The sequence below is a fragment of the Pleurodeles waltl genome, chromosome 3_1 (assembly GCF_031143425.1).
Source record: "Pleurodeles waltl isolate 20211129_DDA chromosome 3_1, aPleWal1.hap1.20221129, whole genome shotgun sequence".
Classification (NCBI taxonomy): domain Eukaryota; kingdom Metazoa; phylum Chordata; class Amphibia; order Caudata; family Salamandridae; genus Pleurodeles; species Pleurodeles waltl.
Window position 1 is genome coordinate 1,003,409,457 of NC_090440.1, and position 18,124 is coordinate 1,003,427,580.

General features: G+C 42.7%; 1 protein-coding gene across 7 annotated transcripts in view; it reads right to left on the reverse strand.

The window, feature by feature from the left end:
• RBMS1 (RNA binding motif single stranded interacting protein 1) overlaps positions 1-18,124 on the reverse strand; it is a 552,647-nt gene that overhangs the window by 52,203 nt on the left and 482,320 nt on the right. For 2 of the 7 annotated variants that reach the window (XM_069224212.1, XM_069224215.1), the window contains exons 7-9: positions 12,295-12,410; positions 8,795-8,844; positions 8,577-8,670 (exon numbers count right to left, since the gene is read on the reverse strand). In XM_069224212.1, coding sequence (XP_069080313.1) covers positions 8,577-8,670; positions 8,795-8,844; positions 12,295-12,410 — 260 coding nt within the window. Of the gene's footprint in view, positions 1-8,576; positions 8,671-8,782; positions 8,845-12,294; positions 12,411-18,124 lie in introns of all 7 variants that reach the window. The other 5 variants (XM_069224217.1, XM_069224218.1, XM_069224216.1 and 2 more) reach the window with 3 other exon arrangements.

Below are 18,124 nucleotides of genomic sequence, written 5' to 3' on the forward strand. Positions count from 1 at the left end.
AAAAGGATCTGCCTCCATCTGTGGTCTTCCTGATTCTGGAGATGGCGGTGAGGGCGAGTTGGCAGGATTGGAGTTGCCTGGTGGGGGTGTAGAAGGACAGGCGGTGGTTGAGATAGGCCAGTCCGATGTTGTGCAGTGCCTTGTAGGTGTGTATATGAGGCTTGTAAGGAATACGTTTGTAGATTGGAAGCCAGTGCAGGTCTCGGAGGTGGGTAAAGATGTGGCTGTGGTGGAGGATGTCCAGGATGAGTCTGGCTGCTGAGAAGCGCATGGGTGATAGTCCTTGTCTCAGTGGGGATCCACTTGAGTATCTACCAAAGGAGGCACAGGACGTGGAAGCATGACGATGAAGCGGCGTTGGCTTGATGGGTCATGGAAAGCGTGGAGTCCAGGATAATGCTGAGGTTGCGTGCATGGTCGGTCAATGGGGACGTCTCCTAGGGCGCTTGGCCACCAGTAGTCGTCCCAGGCGGAGGGGGTGGAGCCAAGTACGAGGATATCTGTCTTGTCCCAGTTGAGCCTTCTGACTCAGTTCGAGGCCCTCCTCCACCCGCAGGCTCGTCTCTGCGCCTCATCACTGGTGGTTTAGTGGTCATCACAAGTAAGTATTTTCCTTTTCTTTTATCTGTTGCTCTTTCATTCTTGCATTTTCTGCCATTCTTGTCATCATTTGCCTTTTGTTTTCTTCTCTCTGTCGCTCTTTCACTTTTGCATTTTCTGCCTTTTTCTTCTATCACCCCTCGTTTTTCCCTTGTGCTTTTTCCTTTCTCCCCTCTTCCTCCCCCTGTGAAGCACCTTTCCCACCCTCCCAGCTGACTGCTCACCCACCTGCTGCCTCCAAGCTGACTGCCTCCCCGCCTCCTCCCCTTCTTAATGGCAGCCGCAGCGCTGTGAGGGCAGCTCACTGACCTACTGGTCAGTGTCTGCTGTCCTCCCCAGCTCCTCTGGCTGCAGCAGCCTCTGTCTTTTGCCTGGGACGAACTGAGAGTTTCCTGACTCTCAGTTCGAGGCCCTCCTCCACCCGCAGGCTCGTCCCTGACTCATCCCTGGTGGTCTAGTGGCCATCACAAGTATTTTCCTTTTCGTTTCTTCACTGTCGCTCTTTCACTCTTGCATTTTCTGTCTTTCTCTTTCTCGTTTTCCTTTTCTTTTCTTCTCTATGTCACTCTTTCACTCTAGCATTTTCTGCCTTTCTGGTCTTTGCCTTTTATTTTCTTCTCTTTGTCGCTCTTTCACTTTTGCATTTTCTGCCTTTTTCTTCTATCACCCCTCGTTTTTCCCCTAGTGCTTTTTCCTTTCGCCCCTCTTCCACTGCCCCCAGTGAAGCACCTTCCTGCCCTCCCCCTCCAAGATGACTGCTCCCCCTATCCCCCTCCCCTTCTTAATGGCGGCCGCACCGCTGTGAGAGGGCAGCTGCACTGACCTCCCGGTTGGTGTCTGCTGCCCTCCCCAGCTCCTCTGGCGGTTGCTGTCTCTGCCTCTTGCCTGGGATGCCCCGAGAGTCTCCTGACTCCCAGTTCGAGGCCCTCCTCCACCTGCAGACTCATCCCTGCGCCTCATCCCTGGTGGTCTAGTGGCCATCACAAGTATTTTCCTTTTCTTTTCTTCTCTCCGTCACTCTTTCACTCTTGCATTTTCTGCCTTTCTCTTCTATCAATTGCCTTTACTTTTCTTCTCGTGGCGCCCTTTCACTTTTGCATTTTCTGCTTTGTTCTTCTATTGCCCCTCGTTTTTCCCCTAGTGTTTTTTCCTTTCTCCCCTCTTCCTCTGCCCACCCCGTGAAGCACCTTTCCTGCCCTCCCGCCTCCCTGTTGACTGCTCTCCCTTACCCCCTCCCCTTCTTAATGGCTGCAGCACCGCTGGAAAGCCCGTCTGCACCCGTCCGCAGCTGGGCCGTGCCCAGCGCCCGGAACCTTAGTGGCTTTTGCTTGGGGTCCACCCCCCACAACCCCAAGCGCCTTGAGACTCTCACGGGTGAGTAGCTGTGCTTTACAAGCATTGATTGATTGAGTTTGAGGCAACTGGTTTCCATCCAGGCATCAACAGTTTTTATTCCGTGGTGGAAATTTCTTTTGGCTGTTGATGGGTCGTCGGTCAAGGAGAGGATGAATTGGGTATCATCGGCGTAGGAAACAATGTTTAGGCTGTGCTATCTAATGATTTAGCGAGTGGGGCCATGCAGATGTTGAAGGGAGTTTGAGGCAACTGGTTTCCATCCAGGCATCAACAGTTTTTATTCTGTGGTGGAAATTTCTTTTGGCTGTTGATGGTTCGTCGGTCAAGGAGAGGATGAGTTGGGTATCATCGGCGTAGGAGACAATGTTTAGGCCGTGCTATCTAATGATTTAGCAGTGGGGCCATGCAGATGTTGAAGGGGGTTGGGGTTAGTGAGGATCCTTGTGGTACTCCGCAGCATGTTTCTTTGGGTACTGAGGTGAACAGAGGAAGTCTGACACTCTGGGTTCTACCAGTGAGGAAGGATCGAATCCATTCCAATGCTTTACCGCAGATAGCGGCGTATTAAAGTTTGGTGCAGAGGGAGGAGTGGGAGACTTATCGAATGCGGTGGAGAGGTCAAGGACGACGAGAGCGGATGCGTCTCCGTGGTCCACTATGGAGCAGATGTCATCGGTGGCTGTGAGGAGGGATGTTTTTGTGCTGTAGTTGCTCCTAAGTCCGGACTTAGAGGAGTCTAGGATCTGGGATACTTCAAGGAACTCCGTGAGGAACTCTGTGAGTTGCATGTTGATGGCCTTTTCAGTTGCCTTGGCTAGGAAGGGGAGCAAAGAGATGGGTCTGTAATTCTTTAACTCCCTTGGGTTGGCGGAGGGTTTCTTTAGGAGCGGGTTGATCTCTGTGTGCGTCAAGTTGGATCAAAGGTGGTGGTTTCGATGGAACGGTTGACAGTCCGGCAGATCTCTGATGTGATGGTGGCATTGGCCAGATTGAAAATGTGATGTGGGCACGGGTCTGAAAGTGCCCCTGAATGGATGGAGTTCAGGAGTTTCCGGCTGTCTTCTACGGAGGTAGGGGCCCAATGTTTCAGGGTCTGGTGTGGAGAGGGGTCGGTGGGGGCGGGCTTTGGTACTTGAATCCTTTGTCTATGTCCTGGATTTTCCAGGGAAAAAAAGGTGACTAGGTCCTTGCAGAGGTCTTGAGAGGAGGGGATGTCTGAGGTGTCTCTTCCGTGTTCGTGAATTCCTTGACTATGGTGAAGAGCTCCTTGCTGTTGTATGTGTTGGTGCTGATGTGTTCTGAATGGCAGCTTTCTTGGAGACTCTGATGAGCTGGTGCTGCGTGGTGACTGCCTTTTGGCAGGCTGAGTGGTCTTCAGTTTTGTTGTTTCTCCATTTTCCAGTTGTCTGCAGGTGCAGTTTGATTCTTGGAATTCTGTTATGAACCAGCTTGGTTTCTTACAGTGCTGGTTTCTGGTGGGTTTTCTGAAGGGGGCTATGCTGTTAGCGCATTCAGTGATCCAGCGGTGCAGGTTCCATGTTGAGTTGTTTGTGGCATCCAGTGGAGGGTGGGGGTGGCGGGGAAGTGCGTCGCTGAAATGTGCTTCGGTGACTTTGACCCAGCTTCTGCCAGGGGGTCAGGGGGCTTGGTGGCGCGTGGTGGTCTTCGTGAAAGCGAAATGGATGCATCAGTAGTCGGTCCCATGGTGTTCACAGTTTTGAGAGATGGAGAGGTTGTGCCCTACCTGAAAAGACAGGGTCGAGTGTATGACCTGGTGAGTGAGTGTTAAGGTTGACTAGTTGCTTAAGACCGAGGGTTGCAAGGTTGTTCAAGAGGGTTGTGGTGTTTGGGTCGTCATGGTTATCAAGATGGAAGTTCAGATCGCCGAATAGGATGTAGTTGGTGGAGGCGAGCGTGTGGGGTGGCGACAAAGTCGGTGACCGCGGGCAGTTGGTAGACGAGCGTGCCCTGGAGGGAGGTGTTCCGGAAGACTGGAAGCTCTAGGCTCCGCAGGTAAGCTTCAACCACACGCCATCACCTTTGTGAATGCCCGGGGGTACTGGCAAACTGAAAAGGCCCATATTGAACTGCAGGTAGTGTCTGTATGCTTTCAGGTCTTGGACATGGAAATAGGTTCCTACAGGTCAAACAGCCCACCCTGTCTCTAGGATCCAGGGTGCAGAGAACCAGGCCAGTCTAATCATTTGAAATTGTACCCTATCTATGGGTTTTTTCCTCCAAGGAAAACTTGACCTTCTACAGTAAAATGGATAAAGGGTCCTCCGAAAGCAGTTCTGATGTAGGTGAACTGGGGGCAAAGGGGTGGGCAGGATGGAATGGCAAGGCATAGTACCTTTGGACTATCCCCCCACAACCAAAGAAACAACATCTTCCACAAAATTCTCTTGTGAACTCTATTTAGCAAACTGATACACACATCCACTCTTCATAAAGAAGGTCAACACTTAGGGGGTTATTCTAACTTTGGAGGAGTGTTAATCCGTCCCAAAAGTGACGGTAAAGTGACGGATATACCACCAGCCGTATTACGAGTTCCATAGGATATAATGGACTCGTAATACGGCTGGTGGTAAATCCGTCACTTTTCCGTCACTTTTGGGACGGATTAACACCTCCTCCAAAGTTAGAATAAACCCCTTAGTCTAAAAATCAGAGATTCAGAAAACCTTAAAAACAAGAAAAATATCAGAGAACTAAAATAAATACTTAAATTCCCCACGAATCCCTTCTAATACTGACTAAGTATACAGCTGCATAGCCTGCATGCAAGCTCACCACCCACTAAGTCAAAACAAACTAAAACAATTACACAGGTTGACCAGTTCAATACAGTTAAGCACTGCATCAATTAAGTTATGCCACCTGTCATCACAGGGATGCACTTAAAAGTCAACTGACATTAATTATAATTTAATCATATCAAGAGACCATGATAATCCCCACAAAATTCTCTTTATTCCCCAACCCTATAGAACTCCCACTTGGCACTCCTCTGAACCACTTCTAAACAATGACATGACCAACATCCTGTGATCCCTAAAGGCCACTTCATATATAAAGAAAAGCCTATCCTCGGCCATCAAATACTCCGCCTTCTGTCACTGCTCCCTGTCTTTAACTCCTCCCTTTGCGGTGGTCCACTTCCCATCCTCCCCAACAACTGTGCATGTTGTCCCAGCTTCTATAAAGTTTCATTATATTTTCATTTACGTCATACTTCATACACAGCCTTAACATGCAATCAGTTCGGTACTAAGCCCCCAACAGCACTTTCTCTTATCAACTACTTACCACACTTACACCGCCATCACAGAATGGAAGCATGTACCCATCACAGTGATATGTAAGCAAAATGACAAAGTGCTTCGATTTCATTCCCTTTAAAAAAAACTCTACAAATCATCAACACTGAAATACTCCCCATAGTGCCCATACACATCCACAAATCTGAATCAGACTCCAGTCTGAGGTGGCCAAATTTGGAAAGTCATAAACAGGTCTACAGGAATGGGATGTGATGCATCACCAATTACTAATTGTGCAATGTACATGTACTAATGAAGAACAAGAAATTGTTTTGTAGTGTGGACCTTACTTCTGATTCACATGCTATGCATCACTTTTGCACTTTGTTCTTTTCCGTAAAGTAGACTTTTTTTTTTTTTTTTTATATTTCCTGTTTTTACTTCTAATTTCCACCATCGATGTACATCAAGACAATAAAGACATGTGGAAGCAGGCAGAGAAATCGATGTGACAAAGACATTTATCCATAACACGTCTTCACAAGAGATAGTGTCAGAGGTTTTCTTCTGAAACTGTGTCTCTCAGTGCAATTAACAATCACCTATTGCCTAGTTGAGCTATCGGGAATAAGAGCAGGTCACAATCCATTGTGTTTTGTAGCTTTTCCATTGTGTTGGTGTCCAAGAACTAGAAAGTGTTGACTTGTTTTTATGAACTATCTTGTCAGGTCGCGTTAATGCATTCGCTCTCTCATGATATCATGTATATGTACTAATCTTTCAACCGGTGATTGAGGATTGGAAAGAATGCTGCCACTTGGTTTTCCTGCATGAAAGGAAGAAATAACCTTTTGTAACAATGGTGGGTGCATTTCCAAGACAAACTTATCCTTGTGAATTTATAAGAAAAGTTCTTCTACTGTGAGCATTTGTTTCACATTGATTTGCCAGAGGGATGTGATCGCAAAAAATAAATTATTGGGAGTGGAAGGTCTACTATGATAAGCCATTTGTGCATCAGTGACAACATTAACAGAGGCCTCATTATTTGTAGATGTGTGGGTTTTAGATGCCATCCCTTGGTGAGATTCAACTTTTAAGGGAAATGAATAAAGTGCTTTATTACATTACAGCCAAGGCCACTGAAATGTCTGTGATACTGTGCCCACGTTGTTCTCGACAAAACTGTTTAACTGCACTACATGTCACATGTTATACCATCAACTGCATAACTTAACATTAAAAATATATGTTTCTCTCTGAAATGGAATGAACATTTACAAGAACGCAGCATTTAGAATCTCCTTCAGTTCCTCAGACTCTACTAATGATGACTGCCCATCTTTCTGCAGTTGTTTTCCAATTCCATGCACATAAGAGGTGAGAATTTCACATAGATTGTGTTTTTAAACTTAAAACACGGATGGATCACGGGGAAAACTTCATCTCAGAAGGAACGAACACTTCGCATTTAATGATGTTTTAAACCAAGCAGATAGATAAACATATTGTAACAGATGATGCCACTCAAGTTTTCTAATCAGTCGTTTTTTCCCTTAAAGACCTCTCGGAACAGTCTAAGAAATTTTGCAACTCGTTTTAATGTCGCATATCTTGAACCTTGATGTGCTTTTGTGCTTTATACTGTCGGACATTTATAAAGTAAATATATTACACATACTGATCTTTAAGGCTGCTAGATGGCAAGAGATGGTTTCCGGAGCCCACTGTGTGAACAGAGAATAGCTAGACACTGATTGCAGAATCCAGTTTAGGAAACAAAGCTGGCATGAGCAGAGTAAAAGAGGTTAACGTTTAAGAAGAAATGTGCAAATATCTGACTGTGTTCTGCAGAGTGCAACCATGTATGTCTTAAACTACTGAGTTTGCTGTTGGGCATAGAGAGAACAGTATTCATAAAATGTGTTCTCAGACATTCAGGCTGTATAAAGCTATGATCTTCAAGTCCCATAACTCGACCCTGACCCTAAGCGTGTCATGAATAATAATATAATCTGTTGTAATGTCTTAATGTTTCTAAGGACACAGCCTCAAAAGAATCCACCTCATGATTTTGTGCAGTTTCTTCTAACAAGGCCTGTTTATCATCTCACTGCTTGGTCAGAATCACCCAGTCACCATCAATGGACAGATGTTCAAATGGTTTATGTTCTAAAAAAGTAACCTAATTATGTTCTATTATAATTTTGAAGCCCTTATGCTCAAAATGCATACAAGCCTTGCACAAGACTTCTTCTGCTGCAGTTGAATAAGGGTTTTACATGCCGAGCAGAAGGACAGGAACGGAAACCTCTCGGACCACCAGCGACACCATTTTAAGATATTTTTTCTTTAAACATCAAAGCAATGAATCCTTGAAAGGTCAGTAATACAGCCTGGAAAACAAAGTCCTCAATCTTGGAACTTCTTTGTGTTTTTTCAAACGCTATGAGTGTCTGTGATTCAGACGTCAGGAAAAACTATCTGAACATGCTTTCAAGTTGAGGGCCAACGCTGGCATTGAACCAAGGTCATTGTTAGTCACCAGACCTGGTTACTTTTGGGGAAAATAAATTCATATTTTGAGTCCAACCACTTGAGGCGGAATTATGAATAGTATATGAATCTATAATAAGAATCAATCTGCAAAGCAAATGATTTCCATCACTAAACAATTCATTTTAACTATCATTGGCACTAGCTGAAACGATGTAAACGGCATTGCATACTGTGAACACGTCATTATTCCTTTAGCTATTACATTAATGTTCTCACATTATTATTATTCCCTTGCCATATTCTCATCTTCACCCTGCTGTTATGACTAACTGACCGGATACTTACAGCACTAATACTTATGTCTGGAAATGTTCCCTTTCTCTGCTTGCATTATGTACACTATTCTTGTGTTATCTTACTTTGTAACATCATAGTGTAGCCAATGTCAAAAATCCTGCCGCTTTTTATGTGAATGTCTAAATTAAAGTGTTACATTATTTGTGCACTACTGTTCTATATTATGTAGACATAGCCTTAGTCTGTTTTGTCTAGATATTTATTTCCCAGTTTTATTATGGTACAATTCTTTCTCTATGTCTTGTGTAAATTCGTGATACTGGTTTAAGGCTACAGATTCGTGTCAATATTTGATTATGCACACCAGCCTTTTCCTCCCTGTTAAATGCTTTGCTGTCTGTCCTTGATATGTACATGCTGCATACATGGCAGTTAAATATACATTGAGATACCCAAAAATGTATTTATATACACTCTGGAGTAATTTCAAATACATTAATATAGCAATAGGACTCTATTCCTATAATTTTGTTGCGTCTGAGAATGTGTTGTACAAACCTGGTATGTTGAAACTGGTGAAGCAATATATGGCGTAATGGATGTCTGAGTTATCATTCGGTTTGTTGCAATACTGTATGGTGAAGGATAAAACCTGTATTAAGAAAACAAACGAGGTTATTTGAAATACACTGAAAAAAGAATGTTAAAAAACAATGCTACACACAGCAAACTAAAAGATTTAGTTTTTAGTTTTAGAATATCACCTTCTGACATACCCATTTTGCAAGGCAGCTGTCGTGGGATCATAGGTCAATGTCATCCCAGCCTAGAAAGAATAAAAAAATACTTTGGGAAATCTGATACATTTTTTAAATAAACTATTTTCTAAAATATAGCTTTACATGTTCTTTTAAATTGAACATTTAAATGTATTTTAGCTCATCGGTCGCTTCACTCTTCTTTTAAGAAGTATGTGACTTGAAATATATACTGATTCATTAAAATAAACCACCAATTCCAACATTCGTCTTATACCAATTTCTAATTTCACACAGTTTAAATTGTCTACCATAACAGTACACGTATTATTATCTATTTCTTTGGTTTGGTGTTCTGCTAGCTTCATGTAAACTACATTCACATAAAAGATTAAACAAATTGTGTTATTTCGTAACGGAGACAAAGGGAATGAAACTGGCTCTAAACACTGTATTTTCAGAAGGAGAAGAAGGGTACAGTGGCTTGTGTGGTCAGAAGGCAATACGGTTGGAAGATCTACAGAGAAGGTGATCCAGCAGAATAGAAGACCTGTCCCCAAGCCTTGGGGCAGCATTGATCTAACTGCTTTTGCCACACATGGAACAAAGCAGGCATAGCACAATTTACTCCATGGGCAAAGTTGGGCAGCAGATTCAAAAGAGTAGTTAAGCACAACTCCAAATTGCAAAAAAATAGTCTTCACCAGCAGGTCACATGTTCTCAGCAGGCTGTGCTGCAACAGCATGATCATCTTCATTATCATCATCAGTGGCCTCATTGTTAACCGTTAAGGTCAATATATGTGTGACAGGGAGGTGGAGGCCCACATCTGAGCCTCGTGTGCAACTGGCAGACCTCATAGCATCTGCTACATGTGGCAAAAGATGCCTGCACCAAGATCTCATGTCTGGTTAAAGTCAGACAGCAGAATATCTTGGATCTGGTATGACATACTCTAATCTATTCCAGGAAAATGTGTCCTCCATAGCCTTGGGACTATGTAAAGCTTGAGACAATACAACAACCAGAGGAACTTTCTGGAGCTAGGCAACACGAAGAACCAACTTGTGAGACAAAAGGCCCAGTAAAGTGCCTCATCTTGCTTGGTTAAAATAGAACTCAAAGTCTCTGCTCCTCTGCAACCACAGAACTAATACAGATATTAACAGTACACTAATGTGAAAATCTCTAACGATATTTGTAATAATGTGGCGTGTCTGAGATTCAAGTCTACTTTATTGTTCTGAACAGTCTTGAAGCCCTGGATACTCTCAATTTCTCTACAATATTAAGCCAAACAAACAGAGCACTTTGGGAAAATGAAGCAAAAAAGAAGCAATTTTATGCAACCCTCTCAATTTTTGTTTATATATTTTAGCTGAACGTTCGTAGACAATCTAGCCTCATATTTTGTAATGTGCGCTGCCATACTTACTATTCTTACTTGAAATTATTTGTATGATATTTTAATATTTTTTATTCCTGCTAGTTTAGATCCACGAAGCCTCAACTTACATGATCTGAAGTGAACAGCCTGCTGCATTACGATTCCCTGTTGTTGGTTTTCTCTGGTTATTGGTTCAGAGACATTGTCTCCTGAAACCGATATACTATTAGTGGTAATGGATCACTTCTTCTTCTGTTGGTTACCTTGGCCCTTTCTATTTGTAGCTCTTTCCTCTCTGCCATAACAGATGATTTATCACCTTTAGTTCATCAGACTGCCCTTAGATTTTGTAACCTTGTAGTGGGCATGAATTTCTCTACAGCTTTAGTATTTTTTACCACTGTGCTCCTCATACCTAGATACAACTTTTGTCAGAATGTAATTATTGACCAATCTTCACATATTTATTCTGCCTAAACCCAGTAGCAGAGGTACGTCGGTGGATATGATATCTCTCTGCGAAAAGGAAATGATCTTCTTTGGAAGCACCAGCAATGTTACTTCTCAAGGCCTTACTAAGAATCTCCCTAAAACAAGATCCATGTTAACTCTATGTGCATCAAGTGACTATCTGCAATGCAATCACTGTTCACCAGAATCCGTTTTTCTTAATAAGGTTTTATTAGTCTAATTCTCCAGGCAGTCTCCCTTTGCTTAAACCCCTGGCACCTGTTTGGAAGGCTTTGCTGAGATATTAGTGGAAAGAATTTACAGCCATCTCAATTATTTTATGTGCCAAAAGTCAGACTGATGAGCCTGCATTCTTAACCTCCTCTCTCAGCCTCTATTTTGATTTGTACTCAGAAATACTCATCTCTTCTGGATTACTGTTCAAAATAACTGCAGGCAGGTTTAACCTAACGAGCTGGAGTATAAATACTTTGTAGACTGCCTTATGCACTGCACTGTAAATGTGAGTAAGGACACTGACATTTCTTGGGCTGGGTTTCCTGCGCTGTGCCACTTCTGGCATGAGCTAGACCAGTGAACTCAGCAACAGCAGCTGCGTAGTCAAAGGACTGAATGCAGATTACTTATTCATCCCACATAAGCAATGCAGTTGACAATTTGTTTTCTGCCCATTCTCTTACCTTGGTTCACGTCTGACTAAGGTACTTGCTCGTAATTCCAGATCTCGTGTATGTCCTCACTCTCTAGGGTCTACTAATCAAGACTGTCTTGCTGCTAAATGCATTCTGCATAACCTCACTCTTGAAACTTCCCTACTGGTGGTAAGTCGGAGTACAGTAGGCGGACCTCTTAGTAGACCGTGCCCATAAGCACAGGAGGCACAGGCACTTTAAGAGGAGGCACAAGCCAAATCACACTGAATGGGGAGGCAGCCAGAGAAGCAGGGTCCACAGGCCCAGACATGTTAAGAGTTGCTGCAGTAACAGGCAGAGTAAGAGAAACAAGAACAGACGTGTGATAATGTGGTTATTAAATTGATAGATCTACCTTTTATAATACTATATATACACACACACACAGATCTATAGTTAGAAAAAGAGAATATGATTGGGCACTTAAAAGGCTTTAGTAATACAAGAACAACTAAATTGTGATCTGCTGAGGCAACAACAGCGCAACACATATCACTCTTAAAGTGTCGTGTCACAGCATTTATTAATTTCCAAATTAAATTTGCAGTGGCCCTCTGACTGAAGGTATAAGAAGAGATTAATAATAAGAAAACAGAAGCATCTGGGTTGCTCAATTAATCAAAACAGAGTACAAAATAACCAACAAATATAAATTTGCCTTCACAATTAAGACAGCTTACAATTGCCACTTAACTAGGTACTTTCAAGTGTGTTTGTGTTACCAGTAACACTCCAATTTCTCGAAACCACAGAAAATGTGATTCATTATGCGTACTCAGTGTTAAGTGTTCTTCATAGGTCAATGTCTTCTTAAGCGTGTCCAAATAAAACAATGTTGATAAAACCCTACAGTTTGCACCCACCCTTATCTGCAATGAGACAATACAAAAACATTGTGTGCCCGAGTTCATGTTTCGAACTGTTCATTAATACGCGCCCACACGGAAGCATTAATAAAAGGACTTACAAGTCTCACCTCGCCCTCTCTAGGCCACGCTCTGCCATTCTGGACGTATTTGTTCTGATTCTGCCTCTTCTTCTGACCCCCGTCAGCAAACTTACACAACAGAGGTTCTGAAGGAACTAGTAGAGGAGGAAACACAAAAAGCACACAAAATATTACAATTTAATTCCCAGCAACAATGCAAATAAAAAAATAAAAATCGGCTGAACTGTGCAGCAACTAAACATACATGTGAGAGCAATGCATGTTTATATGGAAATGCACCATTCTGGAGTGAGACTACAACAAACGTGTATTCTCCATTACACTGTAGAAGTCCACTGACATCACTTAGTGCACAGTAGCATGCGTGAGATCATGAGAAACACACCGTGGGTATGAGTAACAACTGCGGAATCGCAGTGCTTGTACACTTTTGAGTGATTACTATAATGTCTCTTCAACTATATATGTCGAGGGACTTGCAATCTCTATCAAAGAATATAAACGTTTATCAATCACAAACGGTGTAGGAGCAATATAAACATTCTCTAAACTTGCAGTTCTCTTCCACCAGTGCATGCCATGGGTTCATATGCAACCCATTCTTGTCTCCGCTGATGCATAACACATTTGATAACATTGCATATCTGTATTCAAGAACCTGAAGGTAACCTCTGGGGTACAGCTCACACCTGCTCACCTTACTGGTTGAAATGTGAAGTTAAGAGGAGTAGGGTCTATCATTTACTTTAAAGCATTTGAATCTGTGAGGATACCAAGAGTGGTCAACTGGAGTTACATACTAACTTTTCCTTATTTACCTCCGATGTCTCGTGAGAGAAGTCTGGTCATTCATATACATCACACTATATATATGGAAAAAATAACGGAATAATCAGCCTTATAATTTTGCAATCAGAGGCCAAAGTAACTAACAAGAAAACGAATTGCTTCTGAATGCCATCATCTGGGTAAATAGCGTTTCCTTTTTTACATCTGATTTGTTTTTTTTCAATATACCGCATTTTTACTAAACCAATGTGCAACGTCCCTGCCACCTAAGAACACTATGAGGCTTTACGACAAGAGGAAGAAATATAAGTAAAACGTGTAGAGTAAAAGGCGGCAAAGAGATGGAAATTAACAGAACGACTGCAACAGTGTATGGTGTCAAAATTATATATATATGTGTATGTTATTTAAAATAGTAAATCATTATTTATCCATTGCCCTGAATACTACGAGTTTCTATCTGGTTGCACCGTACACCGACAAAAAACAATTTTAATCGACTCACTGCCTGTACAGAATGCAGTACCTGACAAAATAATGTACTATTTCTTTTAGAAAATAATCAAAGAAAAACAACACACAACAGAAGGAATCCTACATATACTTCTTCTTCAGAACTTTGTCAACTCTATTTAAAGGACTATGCATATGTGTAACATCTGAGATGTATATATTATTACTATGTATATATAGACAGATCCATAAAGTACACAAGTAGTTTCCATGAGAACTCCTTATCCTGCCTAATTAGCGGGTGGACGCATTGGTGTGAAACTGCGCACAACAATGCCCTGCACGAACAACCCATAACTCAAACTGCATACCTGCCTAAAGGTGACGCGACACTCCTTTATCTCTCCATTCCGAGGGCCACACCCGCGAGAAGCATGTCGAGATTTGAAAACAGGTGGTTTGTGGTGCACTTCAGAAAGCTAACTAAGCTAGTGGTGCCGCGCCGGGTGTGAGGCCTCAACTCTGCAAGCATTCCTGAACTGCTGTGAAAAGCAGAAAAACCCTCCTCCTGATACCATCAGTCAACATGCTCGGTTTATTGTCAATGTCTGGAGTAGAACAGACTCCACTTTATCGTCAGCCCTCCCCCACCCTAAGGCTTAAGTGTGTTTTAATCTGTATTTTGAACCTTAATACTCCTCTAGCGAAATAATATCACTTGCCCTATTTTTAATTTTAATTCCTGCAATCCTAAACATTTTCTGGTTAGAAATATGAAGTACAAATGTTCCTCTTTAGGTTTGGGATCCTATGGCCTCATTTATTAACCTATGTTTTGTTTCCAGGACTTAAGTGGTATGTTCATTCTAACCTTCTCATCTTTGGTGATTTTCTGCTTTACGCCACACACAATTCTATAATATTCTGTTAAGTATTTATTCAGTGCTCGTTTGCAGAGTTGTTGCTTTGCGCACAGCTTTTTTAAGGCAGCTTTCAACGAACATCAGAATGCTATGGAGAAAAGCCAAAATGCACTTTGTTTATGCCGCAAACAGCACTGAAAAGCAGCCAACCCCATACAAAGCAAAACAGATTCAAATAGTATGGGGAAAGTACCTAGCAGCAAGATTATTATTTTTCTAACTACACTTTTCTTGGGAACATCCTAGATCCGCAGTTCTTAATTATTTGACTTCTGTGGACCCTCACTCACTGAATCATTACTGGAATCTGTCGACCCTCTACTGAGTTAATATTGGAAGCCCGGGACCCCCAGCGTAACCAATTTCCATGATTTTAACTTCAAAACAATACATAAATATTCAAAAGCAAGTATTTGACAATCAGATATAGAAAAGCCTTTTACATTTTCAATGTATCTCTTTATTTATATATAGTTTATTGAGGTTAATGTATTAATTTCAATATTATTTAATTTCGTGCCCCTCCTTGAGGAGGCCTCAAGGACCACCATGGATCTTCTGACTACAAGTTAAGAATCATTGTTCTAGATCTATCAAAAGAGATAAGAAACCCGTTTGTAGGTTTGGGACTACATTCACACTCAGATTGTGGTTGCAAAGTAATTTGTTGTCTTCTATTCTAAAATTCTTTAATAGGTCTGAATCTACAACTTAAAAATGAATGAAAATGCACTGAAATAGTTTACAAAAACATTTTTGTTATATTTTATGGCATAAAACTTTAAATGTTATTTATGGCTGTCAAGTCAAAGAAACTTTATTTCGGCTCTAAGAGCCATAAAAGCGCATAGCAGCAATAAATACAAATAAATACACAAGGTAATAAATATAACAATACATACAATGATAAAAATGGAATAAAGATAAAATACACTCACACAGTGCGATGGGACAATCTAGTTGGAATCATTAAACAGATAAGAATTTCCCTCTGACAAACCAGCTAGCTCCGAGGAACTTGGCAATGGCGATCACTAGCGTTGGCCTAGTGTCTGATCTGAGGATTCGCAGGGCTATTTCAGAGCTGCGGACGCCCAGCAGACTACATGCCGGGGCCAGCCATTTCCTACGTGAGGCGGTGTACGCGGGGCAGACAAAAAGGACGTGCAGGAGATTAAACGGGGGCTTTGCAGGCTGGACAGGCGGTTGATTCATTGGGTGACCAGCGGCTGGTGAAAAGTCTTAATGGTAATGTTCCAATGCGGAGCTGAAAGTACAGTTTCCTTTCCCTTGGGACCGTGATTATGTCCCAAAAAGCCTCATACTTGGATGTCTCTTTTAAGTTAACAAAGTCACAGGATAATGTAGTGTGAAGTGCAGCCCCTATATCTTCGTGATCTGCCATTTGCCAATATAGTTTCTTTAATTCGCTTTGAGGGAAAGACAGAGGTGGTTGGTGAATTCCAGAGTTCACTGAGCCCGAGTGAGTAGAATGACCCCTTGATGTATCGTAGCCAGGGGATTCTGTGAAGATGATCAGCTTTTAAAATGACCTGCAGGGCTTCAGTAAAGGTTTCAAGCTCTGGAGTAGTCCAGAGACGCCACCAGTACAGCAGAGGGCGTAGGCGGGCTTTTTGACCGATGTGTTTTATGCCAAGATCGTTAAAAAGGGGGAACAGTGGAGTGCTTGGCGGAAGGGACACAAGGTTTCTCAGGAAGTTGTTCTCTGCGATGGCTATGTCTTGGATTTTATCATAACCCCATAGTTCGGCCCCATAAAGAGCTGAGGTCACAGTCTGGGCTTCGTATATCTGTATTGCTGGACGAATTGGTTTTGTGTGTGAGAGGTGAAAGTTTTTTGATAGTACCCCTGTTGTTTGCTTTAGTTTTAAGGCTTGCTTTCCTATGTGTGATTTCCAAGACATGTTGTCAGTCAATGTTATACCCAGGTAGCTAAAAATGCCCACCTTCTCAAGTGTGGTGCCCTCTAGTGTAAACTTCCCTCTAAAAGATCTATGGGTATTAAGGGTCATTCGTTTTGTTTTAGAGGAATTGATTTCAAGTCCCCGCGTTGAGCAGAATTTCTCAAAACACGTTAGGAGTTTCCTTAGTCCACTAGGGGTCTTGGATATCAAGAGAGTATCATCTGCAAAGAGCAAGATGGGTTTTTTTGTGTGCCAAGTGATGGTGCGTCAGCCTCCACTCTAAGCAGGGAAGGGCCAATTTCATTGATATACAGAGAGAAGAGGTTCGGGGCGAGGACACACCCTTGCCGCACACCCCTTGATACATGGATTCTATCAGTTAGTTGACCCTTGTTGTCCCACCTAACTCGTGCGTAGTTGTCCTCGTGGAGCCGTATCAATATTGCTGGGATATGCTCCGGGATTCCCATTCGGGAGAGAGTCCCCCATAGCTTGTTGCGAGGTACTAGGTCAAAAGCAGACTTTAGATCCACAAAAGCTACATAAAGGCTCCCTTTGCCAATAAGCACTGTTTTCCAGTATAGAAATAGGAACCTGAGGGCTTGATCAGTGGTAGATATTTTCTTCCGGAAACCAGCTTGGAGGGGACTAAGGATACCATGTTCGGTCATCCAGTCTTCGATCTTTCCCAAGAGGCAGTGGCAGAAGACTTTTTGCACACAGTCAATTAGACTAATTGGTCTATGGTTGCAGGGAAGTGATCTGTCGCCCTTTTTAAAAATTAGGATAACAATAGACCCTTTCCAGGACTCTGGGATGGGCGCCCCGGATGCTACAGCATTTGTTATGATGGTGAGGTATCTTGACCAGGATGCTATGTCGGTTGAGAACAGGTCTTCAGTAAAGGTTTCAAGCTCTGGAGTAGTCCAGAGACGCCACCAGTACAGCAGAGGGCGTAGGCGGGCTTTTTGACCGATGTGTTTTATGCCAAGATCGTTAAAAAGGGGGAACAGTGGAGTGCTTGGCGGAAGGGACACAAGGTTTCTCAGGAAGTTGTTCTCTGCGATGGCTATGTCTTGGATTTTATCATAACCCCATAGTTCGGCCCCATAAAGAGCTGAGGTCACAGTCTGGGCTTCGTATATCTGTATTGCTGGACGAATTGGTTTTGTGTGTGAGAGGTGAAAGTTTTTTGATAGTACCCCTGTTGTTTGCTTTAGTTTTAAGGCTTGCTTTCCTATGTGTGATTTCCAAGACATGTTGTCAGTCAATGTTATACCCAGGTAGCTAAAAATGCCCACCTTCTCAAGTGTGGTGCCCTCTAGTGTAAACTTCCCTCTAAAAGATCTATGGGTATTAAGGGTCATTCGTTTTGTTTTAGAGGAATTGATTTCAAGTCCCCGCGTTGAGCAGAATTTCTCAAAACACGTTAGGAGTTTCCTTAGTCCACTAGGGGTCTTGGATATCAAGAGAGTATCATCTGCAAAGAGCAAGATGGGTTTTTTTGTGTGCCAAGTGATGGTGCGTCAGCCTCCACTCTAAGCAGGGAAGGGCCAATTTCATTGATATACAGAGAGAAGAGGTTCGGGGCGAGGACACACCCTTGCCGCACACCCCTTGATACATGGATTCTATCAGTTAGTTGACCCTTGTTGTCCCACCTAACTCGTGCGTAGTTGTCCTCGTGGAGCCGTATCAATATTGCTGGGATATGCTCCGGGATTCCCATTCGGGAGAGAGTCCCCCATAGCTTGTTGC